This window comes from Schistocerca cancellata, chromosome 10, assembly GCF_023864275.1.
Source record: "Schistocerca cancellata isolate TAMUIC-IGC-003103 chromosome 10, iqSchCanc2.1, whole genome shotgun sequence".
Classification (NCBI taxonomy): Eukaryota; Metazoa; Arthropoda; class Insecta; order Orthoptera; family Acrididae; genus Schistocerca; species Schistocerca cancellata.
The window spans coordinates 182,135,601-182,151,913 of record NC_064635.1 but is presented as its reverse complement, the minus strand read 5'-3'; the positions used below and the strand labels follow the sequence as shown (position 1 = coordinate 182,151,913).

Sequence of the window (16,313 nt, the reverse complement as noted above, 5' to 3'; positions counted from 1 at the left end):
TTTATAAACTCCTTAAAACTTACTACTGCCGAATTTTATCAATGATATTACAAACTTTAATGTCTTTTCTGTCTACATTATTTCTTATCTCACTCAGTAATGTTTATCCTCTCATGCATCCAATGAATTTCATCCATGCTGCCTCTATATAGTTACGTTACCCATGTCCCATTTCCCTAAAGATGCTCTGAAACCCTCATAGCTTTATAAAAATTTAGTTATGTTTTTATTTTTCTTCCTGACAGATTGCATTTAATTGTTCTACTCATAGCCCAGAACCTGTTCAGTTCTATGCTTATCGTTGTCTCTATTGCACCTGATATCACAGACTAATTAGCTGCATTACTACTAATAGTTATTTTTTTACCAAATGTATATTTTCCTACGGATTCAAACACCGAGCCGACCGAGCACAAGGCGTAATGCTGCTGAGGCAGTTCAGGAAGAAATGGAGACTGTAGCGGGTTCGTCTATGCACGGGGAAGTCAGCGCTCGTGCAGTCGCACGTCGCACCGGCATTCCATACACTACTGTTTGGTTGGCAATGAGGCGTACCCTCTGATGCTATCCGTACAAAATCCATCGGCATCATGAACTGTTTGATTTAGTGAAGCGGAGGGCATTTGCGGTGTGGGTGTTTCAAAAGATGGCGGAAGATGACGATTGGTTGAGTAACGTGTTGTGGATCGACGAAGCTCATTTCACGCTCCGAGGGTCTGTCAACGCCCACAACTGCAGAATTTGGGCTACCGAAAATCCTAGAACTGTCGTGGAAACTCCATTGCACGACGAGAAAGTCACGGTATGGGTTGGATTTACCACATCTACCATTATCGGGCCTTTTTTCTTCGAGGAAATGCTTGATTCTGGTTTTGTAACTGCTACCGTGACGGGTGAGAGGTACGCCAATATGTTACAGAATCGTATCATCCCCAGCCTGGCTGATAAACACCTGCTGGAACGTAGGATGTTTATGCAGGATGGCGCTCCACCCCATAGTGCTAGACGCGTGAAAGATCTCTTGCGCGCGTCGTTTGGTGACGATCAGCCGCCACTTTGTCATGCTTGGCCTCGCAGGTCCTCAGACCTCAGTCCGTGCAATTATTGGCTTTGGGGTTACCTGAAGTCGCAAGTGTATCGTGATCGACCGATATCTCTAGGGATTCTGAAAGAAAACATCCGATGCCAATGCCTCACCATAACTCCGGACATGCTTTACAGTGCTGTTCACAACATTATACCTCGACTACAGCTATTGTTGAGGAATGATGGTGGACATATTGAGCATTTCCTGTAAAGAACATCACCTTTGCTTTGTCTTACTTTGTTATGCTAATTATTGCTATTCTGATCAGATGAAGCGCCATCTGTCGGACATTTTGTGAACTTCTGTATTTTTTTTGTTATAATAAAACCCGATGTCATTCCAAGCATGTGTGTCAATTTGTACCTCTCTATCTACATTATTCCGTGATTTATTCAGTTTTCAAATTTATACTGGCTTTTTGATCACCCGGTACATTTACGCCTCAGGTCGGAAGACAGGAGCATATTTTAAGTGCATAAGTACGGTAACTTTGAACCTCTGGACTTCGGCAACGGATAATGATAGCGTAAAAAGGTTCAAGGTCCCCGAGATCATCATCTTAAGAATATGTAGTGCTTTCGAGAATCTGCCATGAACAGAAATTATAAAAATGGCAATCTTTTGGCACCCAAAAAAATAGTGGTCTTTCGGATGTATGTTGAGAATAGATAAAGACGTTCTAAAACGGGAAAACGGCGTTTCTAAACAAATGTCTGAAGAATGTACAGCTATAATCTGAGTCAAATAATGGTTCAAATGGCTCTAAGCACTATGCGACTTAACTTCTGAGGTCATCAGTTGCCTAGAACTTAGAACTAATTACACGTAACTAACCTAAGGACATCAGACACATCCCTGCCCGAGGCAGTATTCGAACCTGCGACCGTAGCGGTCGCTCGGCTCCAGACTGTAGCGCCTAGAAGAAGGGCTGGAAGAAGTGTGAAGTGTTTGAACTTTTCAACCTGTACTGTAGCATAGTTACAGCATGCCTGTCCTTCCGAGAGGTAAACAAAGGGTCGTTAGGCCGAGGGATAGCCAAAACACTTCATCTCTTATCTCACTGATCAGTACAACCCGAGATATAACTGCTTGAAAAATCGCATTTTCGTGCGCGTCTTTGAAACATATTGGAACCGCGCACTTCGTGCACGTACCGACTTGTGCTGAACATGCAACTGCGTTGCCTTAAGGGCAGATGAAGGGTGAAACTTGCGAAAAAATACGATTTTTTATTGCAAAATTTGAACTTCTGTATTTTTTTGGTTCTAATTAAACCCTATGTCATTCCAAGCATGTGTGTCAATTTGTACCTCTCTATTTACGTTATTCCGTGATTTATTCAGTCTTCAAATTTATACTGACGTTTTGATCAGCCGGTAAGTTAAGTAATTCCAATAAACAACTGATTATTGCCCCTATTCGCAACTGCAAACACATATCGTGTGTACAGTATTACTGTTATGTCGACAAATGTGCGCAGAGATGGAGCAAAGCCTCTCGTACGGTGAGGTACGAGACTAGTGGTCATAACGTTGATCCTTATGGAAGTACAATGTAGGTTTTTTTTACCCTCCAGAGAGGACAGTGCCCAGCAGGCCAAGCGGGGTATTCTGACTACCCCAGGTTGATTTTTTCCCTATAATGATGTTATCTGAATGGCCACATGCCTGTGGTTTCATGACTTTGTACCAAAATGGTTGACGTTGAATTCACACTCACGACTGTCTAATTTTTTTGGCTTTATCATTCAGGTCATTTGTTGGTGGGGTTGTGAGACTACCCCGCTTGGTATGAAACGTCTTATTTTCTTATTTGCAGAAAAAGAAGATTTTGGGAAATATATTGGTCATTCATTTTCTTTGTTGAGTTTTGCCATAGATCCAATGTTTGTTATTGTTGCTGGTTACTACTGTTGAGTTGAATTTGACGTTCACTGTTGAACCTTAAATTACACGAGTCAGTATTTCATCTGCAAGTAAGGATGTCAAAGCCGGCCGCGGTGGTCTAGCGGTTCTGGCGCTGCAGTCCGGAACTGCGGGACTCCTACGGTCGCAGGTTCGAATCCTGCCTCGGGCATGGGTGTGTGTGATGTCCTTAGGTTAGTTAGGTTTAAGTAGTTCTAAGTTCTAGGGGACTTATGACCTAAGACGTTGAGTCCCATAGTGCTCAGAGCCATTTGAGCCAAGGATGTCAAAAGGACTTTCTAGCAAAGAGATCATGGAAATTCTATACAATTCTGATGTCAGTGACGATGAAAATGAATGGGACATTGATAATGAACTGAATGAATATGCGGAACCTCTTGACAAAGACCATATCATAGCATCAGAGGAAGTGAACAAGTAGAAGAAGAAGAAGAAGGAGAGGATGAAGAAGAAGAAGAAGAAGAAGAAGAAGAAGAAGAAGACGAAGACACTGGAGATTTGTTTGTTTCTAGAAGTGGACTACAATTTTCTAGTGAACAACCAAAAAGTGGGCGGCGTCAACGTCGCAACATTTTGAACGTAATACCTGGCCCAGTGAATGACTGAAAAACAATAAAAGTCATTTTTATTATTTATCTCACCGGAAATCGTGAGCATCATTGTAGAAGAAACGAACAGGGAAGCCAAACGAGTAATTGCTTTGTGTAATGCAGCTCATTCTTCGAATGAAACGACATGGAGAGATATAAATGCAACTGAAGTGTACGCTGTATTAGCAATTCTAATAGGAGCTGGTCAAACTCATGGACATCGCACAAGTGCTTCGGATCCGTGGGGAGGTAATGTTGCCTTTGGACTACCATTCTTTTCAGCTACCACGTCAAGAAACCGATTTTTGTCCATACTGAAATTCTTGCGATTTGACAACAGAGACACAAGAGCACAGAAAATTGAAGAAACCAAGGACAAGCTACAAGCCATCAGGGTAGTGTTCGACAAATTTCAATCTAACTTATGCAAGAACTTCTACCCTTATGAATACGTGACTACTGATGAACGATTAGCAACGTACCGAGGAAACTGCCCTTTTAGGGTTTCTATGAAGAGCAGGTCTAGCAAGTATGGCATTAAAATTTGGGTTTGTGCTGCTGTGAAGACATCTTACTCATTATGGATCCAAATTTACACAGGAAAGTGAATCAAGGACAAAGAGTTGTTTTGGATCTGATGAAACCATTCCTGAATAAAAGTCATGGTGTAACAACTGATAATTTGTTCACCAGTATTCCATTGGCTACTGAACTGCTAAAACGAAACACGACATTGGTTGGTACCTTGCGTTCCAATAAGAAAGAGATTCCGAAGGAATTCTTGCCAAACAGAAAGAGAGAAGTTCACTCTTCAATGTTTGGTTTCACAAATGACTTGACCTTAGTCTCCTATGCTACAAAGAAGGGAAAGGCAGTAATACTACTCTCTACTCAGCATGATCAGAGACAAGTGAGTGGTGAAGAAAGTGAACACAAACCCGAAATCATACTGCACTACAACAAAACGGAAGGTGCTGTAGATAATGGGGACAAAATGACATGAGAATATAGTTGTGTTAGAGGAACGAGGCGTTGGCCAATAAGAATCTTCATGGAAATGATAGATATTGCAGCACTGAATGCGTATATTCTGTACACGCAAAGATTTCCTGGATGGCAGCAGAATAACCGAAGCCGATGTAAACTCTTCGGGATTGAACTGGCATTTGGACTCAGCAAAGGCAACACGGAAGAAAGAGCCAAAAATATCGACGGTCTTCATAAAGATGTGCAAGATGCACTGAAAGCTTATGGTATTGCAATACCTACAGCAGTGATCCAGACCGAGTGTTCCAAGTTACCAATGCCACAACGATGTCAAGATTGCAAGAGAAACGAAGATCGGAAAACAAAATTCTGTTGTGTAACGTGCAAGATACCTGTTTGTAATATACACGGAGAAGAAACTGTTACTGAGAAGTGCATGCAATGCAAAAAAGTACTTGACTGAAAAGTTGAAAAAAGTCTTGTGTTACTTTACTGCAGTGACTGTTGAGGTTCAAAATGGTTCAAATGGCTCTGAGCACTATGGGACTTAACATGTATGGTCATCAGTCCCCTAGAACTTAGAACTACTTAAACCTAACTAACCTAAGGATATCACACAACACCCAGTCATCACGAGGCAGAGAAAATCCCTGACCCCGCCGGAAATCGAATCCGGGAACCCGGTACATGTTGTTGTTGTGGTCTTCAATCCTGAGTCTGGTTTGATGCAGCTCTCCATGCTAACCTATCCTGTGCAAGTTTCTTCATCTCCCAGTACTTACTGCAACCTACAGCCTTCTGAATCTGCTTAGTGTATTCATTTCATCGTCTCCTTCTACGATTTTTACCCTCCGCGCTGCCCTCCAATACCAAATTGGTGATCCCTTGATGCCTCAGAACATGTCCTACCAGCCGATCCCTTCTTCTAGTCAAGTTGTGCCACAACTCCTCTCCAATTCTGTTCACTACATCCTCATTAGTTATGTGATCTATCCATCTAATCTTCAGCATTCTTTTGTAGCACCACATTTCGAAAGCTTCTATTCTCTTCTTGTCTAAACTATTTATCGTCCATGTTTCACTTCCATACATGGCTACACTCCATACAAATACTTTCAGAAACGACTTCCTGACACTTAAATCTATTCTCGATGTTAACAAATTTCTCTTCTTCAGAAACGCTTTCCTTGCCATTGCCAGTCTACATTTTATATCTTCTCTACTTCAACCATCATCAGTTATTTTGCTCCCCAATAGCATTTCCTAATCTAATTCCCTCAGCATCACCCGACTTAATTCGACTGCATTCCATTATCCTCGTTTTGGGGTACATAGATTATTAATTTTCTATTCGTTGAGTACTGAATGTAGTGAATGATATAAAAAAATTTTATACTTTCTATCTGTGACCTAATTAAATACTTCTAATAACCTGAAAAGCTGTTTTTCAATAATAATTAAAGCCATTCAATGGAAATAACGAAATCTGAGAACAAATATTAGAATAAAACACAAAACTCTTTTGGGGTAGTCCAAATACCCTGCTTGGTAAAATACGAGGTGCATTCAAGTTCTAAGACCCCCGATTTTTTTGCTAATTAAGTACTCACCCGAAATCGATGAAACTGGCGTTACTTCTCGACGTAATCGCTCTGCAGACGTACACATTTTTCACAACGCTGACGCCATGATTCCATGGCAGCGGCGAAGGCTTCTTTAGGGGTCTGTTTTGACCACTGGAAAATCGCTGAGGCAATAGCAGGACGGCTGGTGAATGTGCGGCCATGAAGGATGTCTTTCATTGTTGGAAAAAGCCAAAAGTCACTAGGAGCCAGGTCAGGCGAGTAGGGAGCATGAGGAATCACTTCAAAGTTGTTATCACGAAGAAACTGTTGCGTAACGTTAGCTCGATGTGCGGGTGCGTTGTCTTGGTGAAACAGCACACGCGCAGCCCTTCGCGGACGTTTTTGATGCAGTGCAGGAAGGAATTTGTTTTTCAAAACATTTTCGTAGGATGCGCCTGTTACCGTAGTGCCCTTTGGAACGCAATGGGTAAGGATTACGCCCTCGCTGTCCCAGAACATGGGCACCATCATTTTTTCAGCACTGGCGGTTACCCGAAATTTTTTTGGTGGCGGTGAATCTGTGTGCTTCCATTGAGCTGACTGGCGCTTTGTTTCTGGATTGAAAAATGGCATCCACGTCTCATCCATTGTCACAACCGACGAAAAGAAAGTCCGATTCATGCTGTCGTTGCACGTCAACATTGCTCGGCAACATGGCACACGGGCAGCTGTGTGGTCGTCCGTCAGCATTCGTGGCACCCACCTGGATGGCACTTTTCGAAGAAAGGAAAACGTCGCCATTTTAAGTATTTAAAACAGTTCTCATTCTCGCCAGTGGTGGTAAAATTCCATCTGCCGTACGATGCTGCCATCACTGGGACATATTGACAATGAACGCGGCCTCATTTTAAAACAATGCGCATGTTTCTATCTCTTTCCAGTCCGGAGAAAAAAAATCGGAGGCCTTAGAACTTGAATGCAGCTCGTAGTGGTGTGAAAAAGCTCGGTAACTGGAGGTTTTCCTGTGCTGTCGACAGACGTGCGCGGAGACGGGGCACAGCCTGAGGTACGGCGAGGTGCGCGAGCAGTGCCGGCGGCTCGCCTGGGCGCTGCTGTCGGAGCTGGGCATGCAGCCGGGGGAGGCGCTGGGCATCGTGCTGCCCAACGGCCCCGAGTTCCTGGTCGCCGTCCACGGCGCGCTCGAGGCCGGACTCGTCGTCACGTTCGCCAACCCCGCCTACACCGCCGGTGAGTCCCCGCGTCCTGCCCTGCCCTGCTGCCCCTGCACTCTGTTAAGCACCACTTCTACGAGAGCGACAGTGTTGTCTGGTGTGCGGACATTTGCCACGGCGGACATTTGCCACGATCTTACCTACTCCGAAGGGTTGGGTCCCTTGTCTCCCCCTCCTCCTCCTCCTCCTCCTCCTACTCCTCCTCCTCCTCCCCCTCTCTCGATACCGACCCGCAGTAAAGGTACTTACTGAGCCTTTCCGCTGGTTTTCTTAACACAGGACCAGAATCTCTATCGATTTTCCGCCACATTTCTAGAGAGAGTATCGTTGTGGAAACTATTAAATGCATCTCGCATTGAAATCCGCACCAAATTTCGAGCCTCAGTAAAACTTCGCCAGTCTTGGAGATTTTGCGCTCGTCTAAATTATACGTGCCTTTTTCGGTGCTCCTGCAGCAGCTTTCTGTCGTGTTCTGTGTGCCATCCAGAATCAGTTCCGTCTGTTATTAATTTATTTGGTCTGAATCTCTCGAGTGCTGTTGATACTATTTCTTTGAACTTGAGCCATATATGGTCTTCACTTACATAGTTTGGAAGGATTGGAGACTGTCTCTTAGAAAGACGTCAACCGAATTTTTAGTTGCTTTTACAAATAGATATATTTCGCGTTTGGTTTTGGTGAATTTCTTTGTTAATCCCTGGATCCGTCGTGATGCTCAGGATTATTTGTGGCTAAGAGGTCAAGTGTGTTTTCGTAACCATTTACAATTTGAATGGTCTCGTGAACTAATTGTTCACAATAATTTTATAAAAACCATTTAAAACAATTACGGAAGTTGCTTTCTATCTACAGTAGGGTCTCAAAATGTATTTTTGTCAACTTACGGAAGGTAGATGAAAGTCACTGCCAACTATAATTGTATGAGTAGCGTACCTATTTGCGATGAGACTCGAGTTTTCTTTGAAATGTTCAGCAACTGTTTCTTCTGAGACCAGGGGTTGGTAAAAGGAGCCAGTTATTCATTTATTCCGGATGCCGAATATAACCTCTGCTCATAGTGAGTCTGCTTCAATGTCGCTTGTGAGCTGGAACACGCATTACATTATTTTTCCTTAAGTTATGCTTCTTGTTTCTGTTCTAGTGCAGATCATTACAATTACGGCTTTTCCCTCCAAAACCTAGGATGCTTTCTCTGTGACCCTGTAAATACCGGAGCTAAACAATGTAGAACAACAACGTAACTTACAACGATAGCATTCTCTATTACTTCATTTCCTTATTTCTAACATTTTAAAATTGTACGTCGACTTTAGATGACATGACAATCATAGATGTTCTTATCTCTGTTTATGAACATACTTTCAGTCATGTTTTGAACATTGTCACGCTACACCTCATTAACTAATGCTTCGCCGCAAGGGATATTGGGTTTTAGAGAGTAAATTAATATGGAGTATGTCGTTCTTCTTTTCAAACATTCACATACCCATTTCTTCTTTCCTTATTGTCTTTTGGGCAGGCAGTTGTAGTAATTAAAGAAGGCACAAATGCACTGATTAAAAAGAAATCATTAGTGTGCAGCCGGCAGAAGTGGCCGAACGGTTCTAGGCGCTGCAGTCTGGAACCGCGTGACCGCTACCGTCGCAGGTTCGAATCTTGCCTCGGGCATGGATGTGTGTGATGTCCTTAGGTTCGTTACGTTTAATTAGTTCTGAGTTCTAGGGGACTAATGACCTCAGAAGTTGAGTCCCATAGTGCTCATAACCATTTGAACCATTAGTGTTCATTCGCATTCTCTTTACATCATTCCTTTCTTGTTGCTCCCATGGCCATGGACTGTTCCTATATCAATCAGTAAGCGTGAAAGGGAGCTACCGTACAGACAGAGGGATCTATATTTATACTTGGCAGAATTAATTACATAATCGTCGGAATTGCTTTCGTTTCCAAAGAGTTACAAACATTTCGATTTCGGAAAAGAAGCTCTGTATTTCGCCAAGATGTCGAAGAAGAAGGTCCCTTACGTCCTGGTTGTATCGAGTAAGATGTGGAGACGGCGGTTTGAAAGCGGACAGAAGTAGTACGAGGAAAGGCGTCCCTTACCTGAGGGATCGCTACTCAAGCTACCTGGCGAAGAGACAAATGTGACAAACGTCCGGCGTGGCAAATGTCCGGCATTCGTATTGTCTCACACCGCTACATGTACCAAGTGAGCCCACTGCAATGCCCACGGAATACTGTTCCTATGCTGGGACGTGGTTCTGGGCACAGACTCAGGCTTCAGTCCTGTGGTGAGGGGGGGGGGGGGGGGGGGGGAGGGGGAGGGAAGGCCACAGTTCGCTCATGATTTAGGATGACTTTGAAAGTGCACAGCTCAACAAAAGTTTCGAATATCATAGACTTTGCCACAATGACAACTTTTACACTGAAGCGCCAACGAAGCTGGTGTAGGCATGCGTACTCAAATAGAAGGTAAAGCAGAAAGGTGGAAGGAGTATATAGAGGGTCTATACAAGGGTGATGTACTTGAGGACAATATTATAGAAATGGAAGAGGATGTAGATGAAGATGAAATGGGAGATATGATACTGCGTGGAGTGTTTGATACAGCACTTCTAAGTCGAAACAAGGTCCCGGTAGTAGACGACATTCCATTGAAACTACTGACAGCCTTGGGAAAGCCAGTCCTGACAAAGCTCTCCCATCTGGTGAGCAAAATGTATGAGACAGGCGAAATACCCTCAGACTTCAAGAACAATATAATAATTCCAATCCCAAAGAAAGCTGGCGTTGACAGGTGTGAAAATTACCGAACTATCAATTTAATAAGTCACGGCTGCAAAACACTAACGCGAATTCTGTACAGACGAATGGAAAAACTGGTAGAAGCCGACCTCGGGGAAGATCAAGCTATATTAAGAAAAGGCAAACCTACGTTTCTAGCATTTGTAGACTTAGAGAAAGCTTTTGACAATGTTGACTGGAATACTCTCTTTCAAATTCTGAAGGTGGTGGGGGTAAAATACAGGGAACGAAGGGCTATTTACAATTTGTACAGAAACCAGATGGTAGTTATAAGAGTCGAGGGACATGAAAGGGAAGCAGTGGTTGGGAAGGGAGTGAGACAGGGTTGTAGCGTCTCCCCGGTGCTATTCAGTCTGTATATTGAGCAAGCAGTGAAGGAAACAAAAGAAAATTTCGGAGTAGGTATTAAAACCATGGAGAAGTAATAAAAACTTTGAGGTTCGCCGAAGACATTGTAATTCTGTCAGAGACAGCAAAGGAGTTGGAAGAGCAGTTGAACGGAATGGACAGTGTCTTGAAAGGAGGATATAAGATGAACATCAACAAAAGCAAAACGAGGATAATGGAATGTAGTCGAATTAAGTCGGGCGATGCTGAGGGCATTAGATTAGGAAATGAGACACTTAAAGTAGTAAAAGAGTTTTGCTATTTGGGGAGCAAAATAACTGATGATGGTCGAAGTAGAGAGGATATAAAATGTAGACTGGCAATGGCAAGGAAAGCGTTTCTGAAGAAGTGAAATTTGTCAAAATCGACTATAGATTTAAGTTTCAGGAAGTCGTTTCTGAAAGTATTTGTGTGGAGTGTAGGCATGTATGGAAGTGCAACATGGACGATAAATAGTTTTGACAAGAACAGAATAGAAGCTTTTGAAATGTGGTGCTACAGAAGAATGCTGAAGATTAGATGGGTAGATCACATAACTAATGAGGAGTTATTGAATAGAATTGGAGAGGAGTTTGTGGCACAACTTGACTAGAAGAAGGGATCGGTTGGTAGGACATGTTCTGAGGCATCAAGGGATCACCAATTTAGTATTGATCGGCAGCGTGGAGAGTAAAAGTCGTAGAGGGAGACCTAGAGATGAATGCACTAAGCAGATTCAGAAGGATGTAGGCTGCAGTAGGTACTGGGAGATGAAGAAGCTTGCACAGGATACAGTAGCATGGAGAGCTACATCAAACCAGTCTCAGGACAGAAGACGACGACAACAGCCATCGCTACATGTACCAAGTGAGCCCACTGCAATGCTCCTCGGAATACTGTTCCTATGCTGGGACGTGGTTTTGGGCACAGACTCAGGCTTCAGTCCTGCATGGAGAGATGGGAAGGGGAGGGAGAGGGGGTGAAGCCCACAATTCGCTCATGATTTAGCATGACTTTGAAAATGCACAGCTCAACAAAAGTTTGGAATATCATAGACTTTGCCACAATGACAACTTTTACACTGAAGCGCCAACGAAGCTGGTATAGGCATGCGTATTCAAATAGAGAGACACATAAACAGGCGGAATACGGCGCTGCGGTCGGCATCGCGTGTGCAGGGTGGCGCACGAAATGTGTTACCATTTTGTTTTTCAATATAAACTTTATTCTCAATACAATCTGAAACGAACATATACTACATCTACATCCATACTCCACAAGCCACCTGACGGTGTGTGGCGGAGGGTACCTTAAGTACCTCTATCGGTTCTCCCTTCTATTCCAGTCTCGCATTGTTCGTGGAAAGAAGGATTGTCGGTATGCCTCTGTGCGGGCTCTAATCTCTCTGATTTTATCCTCATGGTCTCTTCGCGAGATATACGTGGGAGGGAGCAATATACTCCTTGGCTACTCGGTGAAGGTATGTTCTCGAAACTTCAACAAAAGCCCGTACCGAGCTACTGAGCGTCTCCTCTGCAGAGTCTTCCACTGGAGTTTATCATCATCTCCGTAACGCTTTCGCGATTACTAAATGATCCTGTAACGAAGGGCGCTGCTCTTCGTTGGATCTTCTCTATCTCTTCTATCAACCCTATCTGGTACGCATCCCACACTGCTGAGCAGTATTCACGCAGTAGGCGAACAAGCGTACTGTAACCTACTTCCTTTGTTTTCGGATTGCATTTCCTTAGGATTCTTCCAATGAATCTCAGTCTGGCATCTGCCTTACCGACGATCAACTTTATATGATCATTCCATTTTAAATCACTCCTAATGCGTACTCCCAGATAATTTATGGAATTAACTGCTTCCAGCTGCTGACCTGCTATATTGCAGCTAAATGATAAGGGATCTTTCTTTCTATGTATTCGCAGCACATTACACTTGTCTACATTGAGATTCAATTGCCATTCCCTGCACCATGCGTCAATTCGCTGCAGATCCTCCTGCATTTCAGTACAATTTTCCATTGTTACAACCTCTCGATATACCACAGCATCATCCGCAAAAAGCCTTAGTGAGCTTCCGATGTCATCCACAAGGTCATTTATGTATATTGTGAATAGCAACGGTCCTACGACACTCCCCTGCGGCACACCTGAAATCACTCTTACTTCGGAAGACTTCTCTCCATTGTGAATGACATGCTGCGTTCTGTTATCTAGGAACTCCTCAATCCAATCACACAATTGGTCTGATAGTCCATGAACTGTATCGAACGCCTTGCGGAAGTCAAGAAACACAGCATCTACCTGTGAACCCGTGTCTATGGCCCTCTGAGTCTCGTGGACGAATAGCGCGAGCTGGGTTTCACATGACCGTCTTTTTCGAAACCCATGCTGATTCCTACAGAGTAGATTTCTAGTCTCCAGAAAAGTCATTATACACGAACATAATACGTGTTCCAAAATTCTACAACTGATCGACGTTAGAGATATAGGTCTATAGTTCTGCACATCTGTTCGACGTCCCTTCTTGAAAACGGGGATGACCTGTGCCCTTTTCCAATCCTTCATTCCACAGCTTCTTGCTACTGCCTTGTCCTTCAACACGCAATGGTTCGTGCAAGATGAAGCAATGAAGAGCCGTCCATGGAGATTTGTTCTAACTCAGCACATGCTCAATATGTCCACCATTTCGTTTCCTAACTTCCTTCGAACGAACACTGAAGTCAGTGATTACCCTACGACACATGTCTTCCGTAATTTCAGTGCAAGTTTGAAGAATGTCTTCTGAGCTCCATTAAATCACGTGGACGTTTCGGGAAATTTTTTTCCTTTAGATACCCTCAAAGAAAAACGTCACATTTATTGAGGTCTTAACTATTAGGGGGCCAATTTTGTCCGTCATTGAAGCGACCTGGAAACCTGAGTGAAATGATCCGCATGTCGAAATGCTCGTGTAAAAACTCCAACACAGTGTTTGCAGTATGTGGCCTTGCTCCATCTTGCATGAACCACTGCGTGTTGAAGGGCAAGGCAGTAGCAAGAAGCTGTGGAATGAAGCTATTGCGAAGCATGCTCAAATAACGCTCGCTGTTCACAGTTTCTTCAAAGAAAAAGGGTCCAATAAGTCCGGCACTGGAAATTGCTGCCTACGCTGTAATCCTCGGAGCATAATGTTGTCGCTCATGAAGCACTTGTGGGTTTTCAGTGGCCCAAAAGCATACATTTTGTTTGTTAACCACACCGTCTAAATGAAAAAGCGCCTCATCTGAAAACCAAACGTTGGTGAGAGTTTCTTCCCTATCCTCCGCCCACTGAGCAAACAGTAGTCTCTGCTGCTTGTGTTCTTCAGTGAGCTTCTGTGCACAGGTCATCTTGTATGGGTACATATGGAGGTCACTTTTAAGAATGCGTTGAACGGAGCGCCTGGATATTCCCAGTTGCACTGCTGCCTTTCTACACGATTTCCCGGGACCTCTCTGTACAGCAACTCGTACCGCTTCAGTATTTCCGGCGAACAAACAGGCTTAGGCCGAGGTCGCTTCGCTTCCAATACTGTTTCTTCCTGCACAAATTTATCGTAGAACCTGTGGATGGTCTTCTTGCAAGGAACCCATCGTGTGTTAAACTGTTGTCGAAAACGCCTCTGAGTCACAAAAAGGCTTTTTGTTTCATGAGAAAGTAACACAATTGCCGATCGTTGCTGTGTTGTCAGTCTTCCATTGTCAGCCATTGCTGCTTACTAGTCTCCTAGCGGCAGTATCGTGAATTACACGTCATTTCGTAACTCATTTGTTTTTCCAAGCTCTTCTGGTACTGCTGTAGAGATCCCAGCGCGATATCTAATGTGCGTCGTAAATTGTGAAAGAAACAATTGGTAACACATTTCGTGCGCCACCCTGTATTAGACAACATGTGTCTCGCGCAGTTGTTAAATCGGTTACTGCTGCTACAAAGGCAGGTTATCAAGATTTAAGTGAGTTGGAACGTGCCCTTATAGTCGGCAACGAGTAATGGGACACAGCATTTCCGAGGTAGCGATGAAGTGAGAATTTTCCGGTAAGACGATTTCACGAGTGTATCGTGAATATCAGGAATGTGGTAAAACATCAAATCTCCGACATCACTGCGACCAGAGGAAGCTCCTGAAAGAACGGAACCAACGGCGACCGAAGGGACTTGATCAACGTGACAGAAGTACAACCCTTCCGCAAATTGCTGCACATTTCAATTCTGGGCCATCAACAAGTGTCAGCGTGCGAACCAGTCAGCGAAACATCATGGAAACGGGCTTTCGGAGGCGAAGGCCCCCTCGTGTACCCTTGACGACTGCACGACACATAGCTTCATGCCTGGCCTGGGGCCGTCCACACCGACATTGGACTGTTGACTGGAAACATGTTACCTGGTGATACGAGTCTCGTTTCAGATTGTATCGAGCGGATGGTGACAACCTCATGAATCCATGAACCCTGCATGTCACCAGGGACTGTTCAAATAGGTGGAGCCTTTGTAACGGTGTGTGACGTGTGCAGCTGGAGTGATAGTGATATGGGACCCCTGATACTATTCATGTCGATTGTGCATTCCGACGGACTTTGGCAATTGCAACAGGACAATGCGACACCCCAGACGTCCAGATTTCCAACAGAGTGGCTCCAGGAACACTCCTACGAGTTTATACACCTTCGCTGGCCAACGAACTCCCCAGACATGAACATTATTGAGCATATCTGGGATTCCTTGCAACGTGCTACTCAGAAGAGATCTCCACCCCCTCGTTCTGTTACGGATTTATGGACAGCCCTGCTAGATTCACGGTGTCAGTTCCCTCCAGCACTACTTCAGATATTAGTCAAGTCCATGCTATGACGTGTTGCAGCACTTCTGCACGCTCGCCAGGGCCATTACAATATTAAGTAGGTGTATCATTTTCTGTGGCTCTTCAATGTACAATACCTTATTAACAAAAAAAAGCACTCCGTCTTCAGGCCAGAAGTAGCCCATCGGAACCATCTGACCGCCGAATCATCCTCAGCTGAGGATGCGGATAGGAGGGGCGTGTGATCAGCACACCGCTCTCCCGGTCGTTATGATGGTTTTCTTTGACTGGAACCGCTACTATTCGGTCGAGTAGCTCCTCAATTCGCATCACGAGGCTGAGTGCACTCCGAAAAATGGCAACAACGCATGGCGGGTGGATGATCACCCATCCAAGTGCCGGCCACGCCCGACAGCGCTTAACTTCGGTGATCCACTGTGGCAAGGCCGTTGCCACCTTATTAACAAAATAAACATAATTCCTTCTGAAAACAAGAACTATTTTGGTTACTTACAAAAAATCACCACAAAACAAAGTGGGCTCCGTCCCAAGCATACATCTTCAAAACAAAAACCCCGAAAGTTTTTATCCCACCGTGATGACGATTATCAGTCTTTAGTAGTGAGTATGGCCTCTCCATACACGAATGAGTTTTTCCACTCTGCAAAGGATTCTCTGGAAGAGATCGTCAAGTTTATCTTGGGGTATGAGGTCACACCTTCAGTGAGATGGTCAAGTGGATTTGGACGCTGTGCAATGGCCACCTTCAACAGGTATCATGCATGATCAATTGCAATCGTGTCTGGGGACTGAACTTGTAAGGTGTCAGGCAAATCCAACACCTTCCATGAAAACCCTGGTATGATAGCAAATCCGGCAGTATGTCACATAGCTCCGAATAAATCCTGACATTAAATTAACCAAAGTAA

General features: G+C 44.1%; 1 protein-coding gene across 2 annotated transcripts in view; it reads left to right on the top strand.

Moving 5' to 3' along the window:
• The window catches only part of LOC126106526 (probable 4-coumarate--CoA ligase 1), a 446,932-nt gene that overhangs the window by 251,758 nt on the left and 178,861 nt on the right, over nt 1-16,313 (top strand). For both annotated transcript variants that reach the window (XR_007523361.1, XM_049912853.1), the window contains exon 2: nt 7,192-7,402. Coding sequence is in view for 1 of the 2 variants with exons in the window: in XM_049912853.1 (XP_049768810.1) it covers nt 7,192-7,402 (211 nt within the window). In the remaining variant the exon portion in view is untranslated. The remainder of the gene's footprint in view (nt 1-7,191; nt 7,403-16,313) is intronic.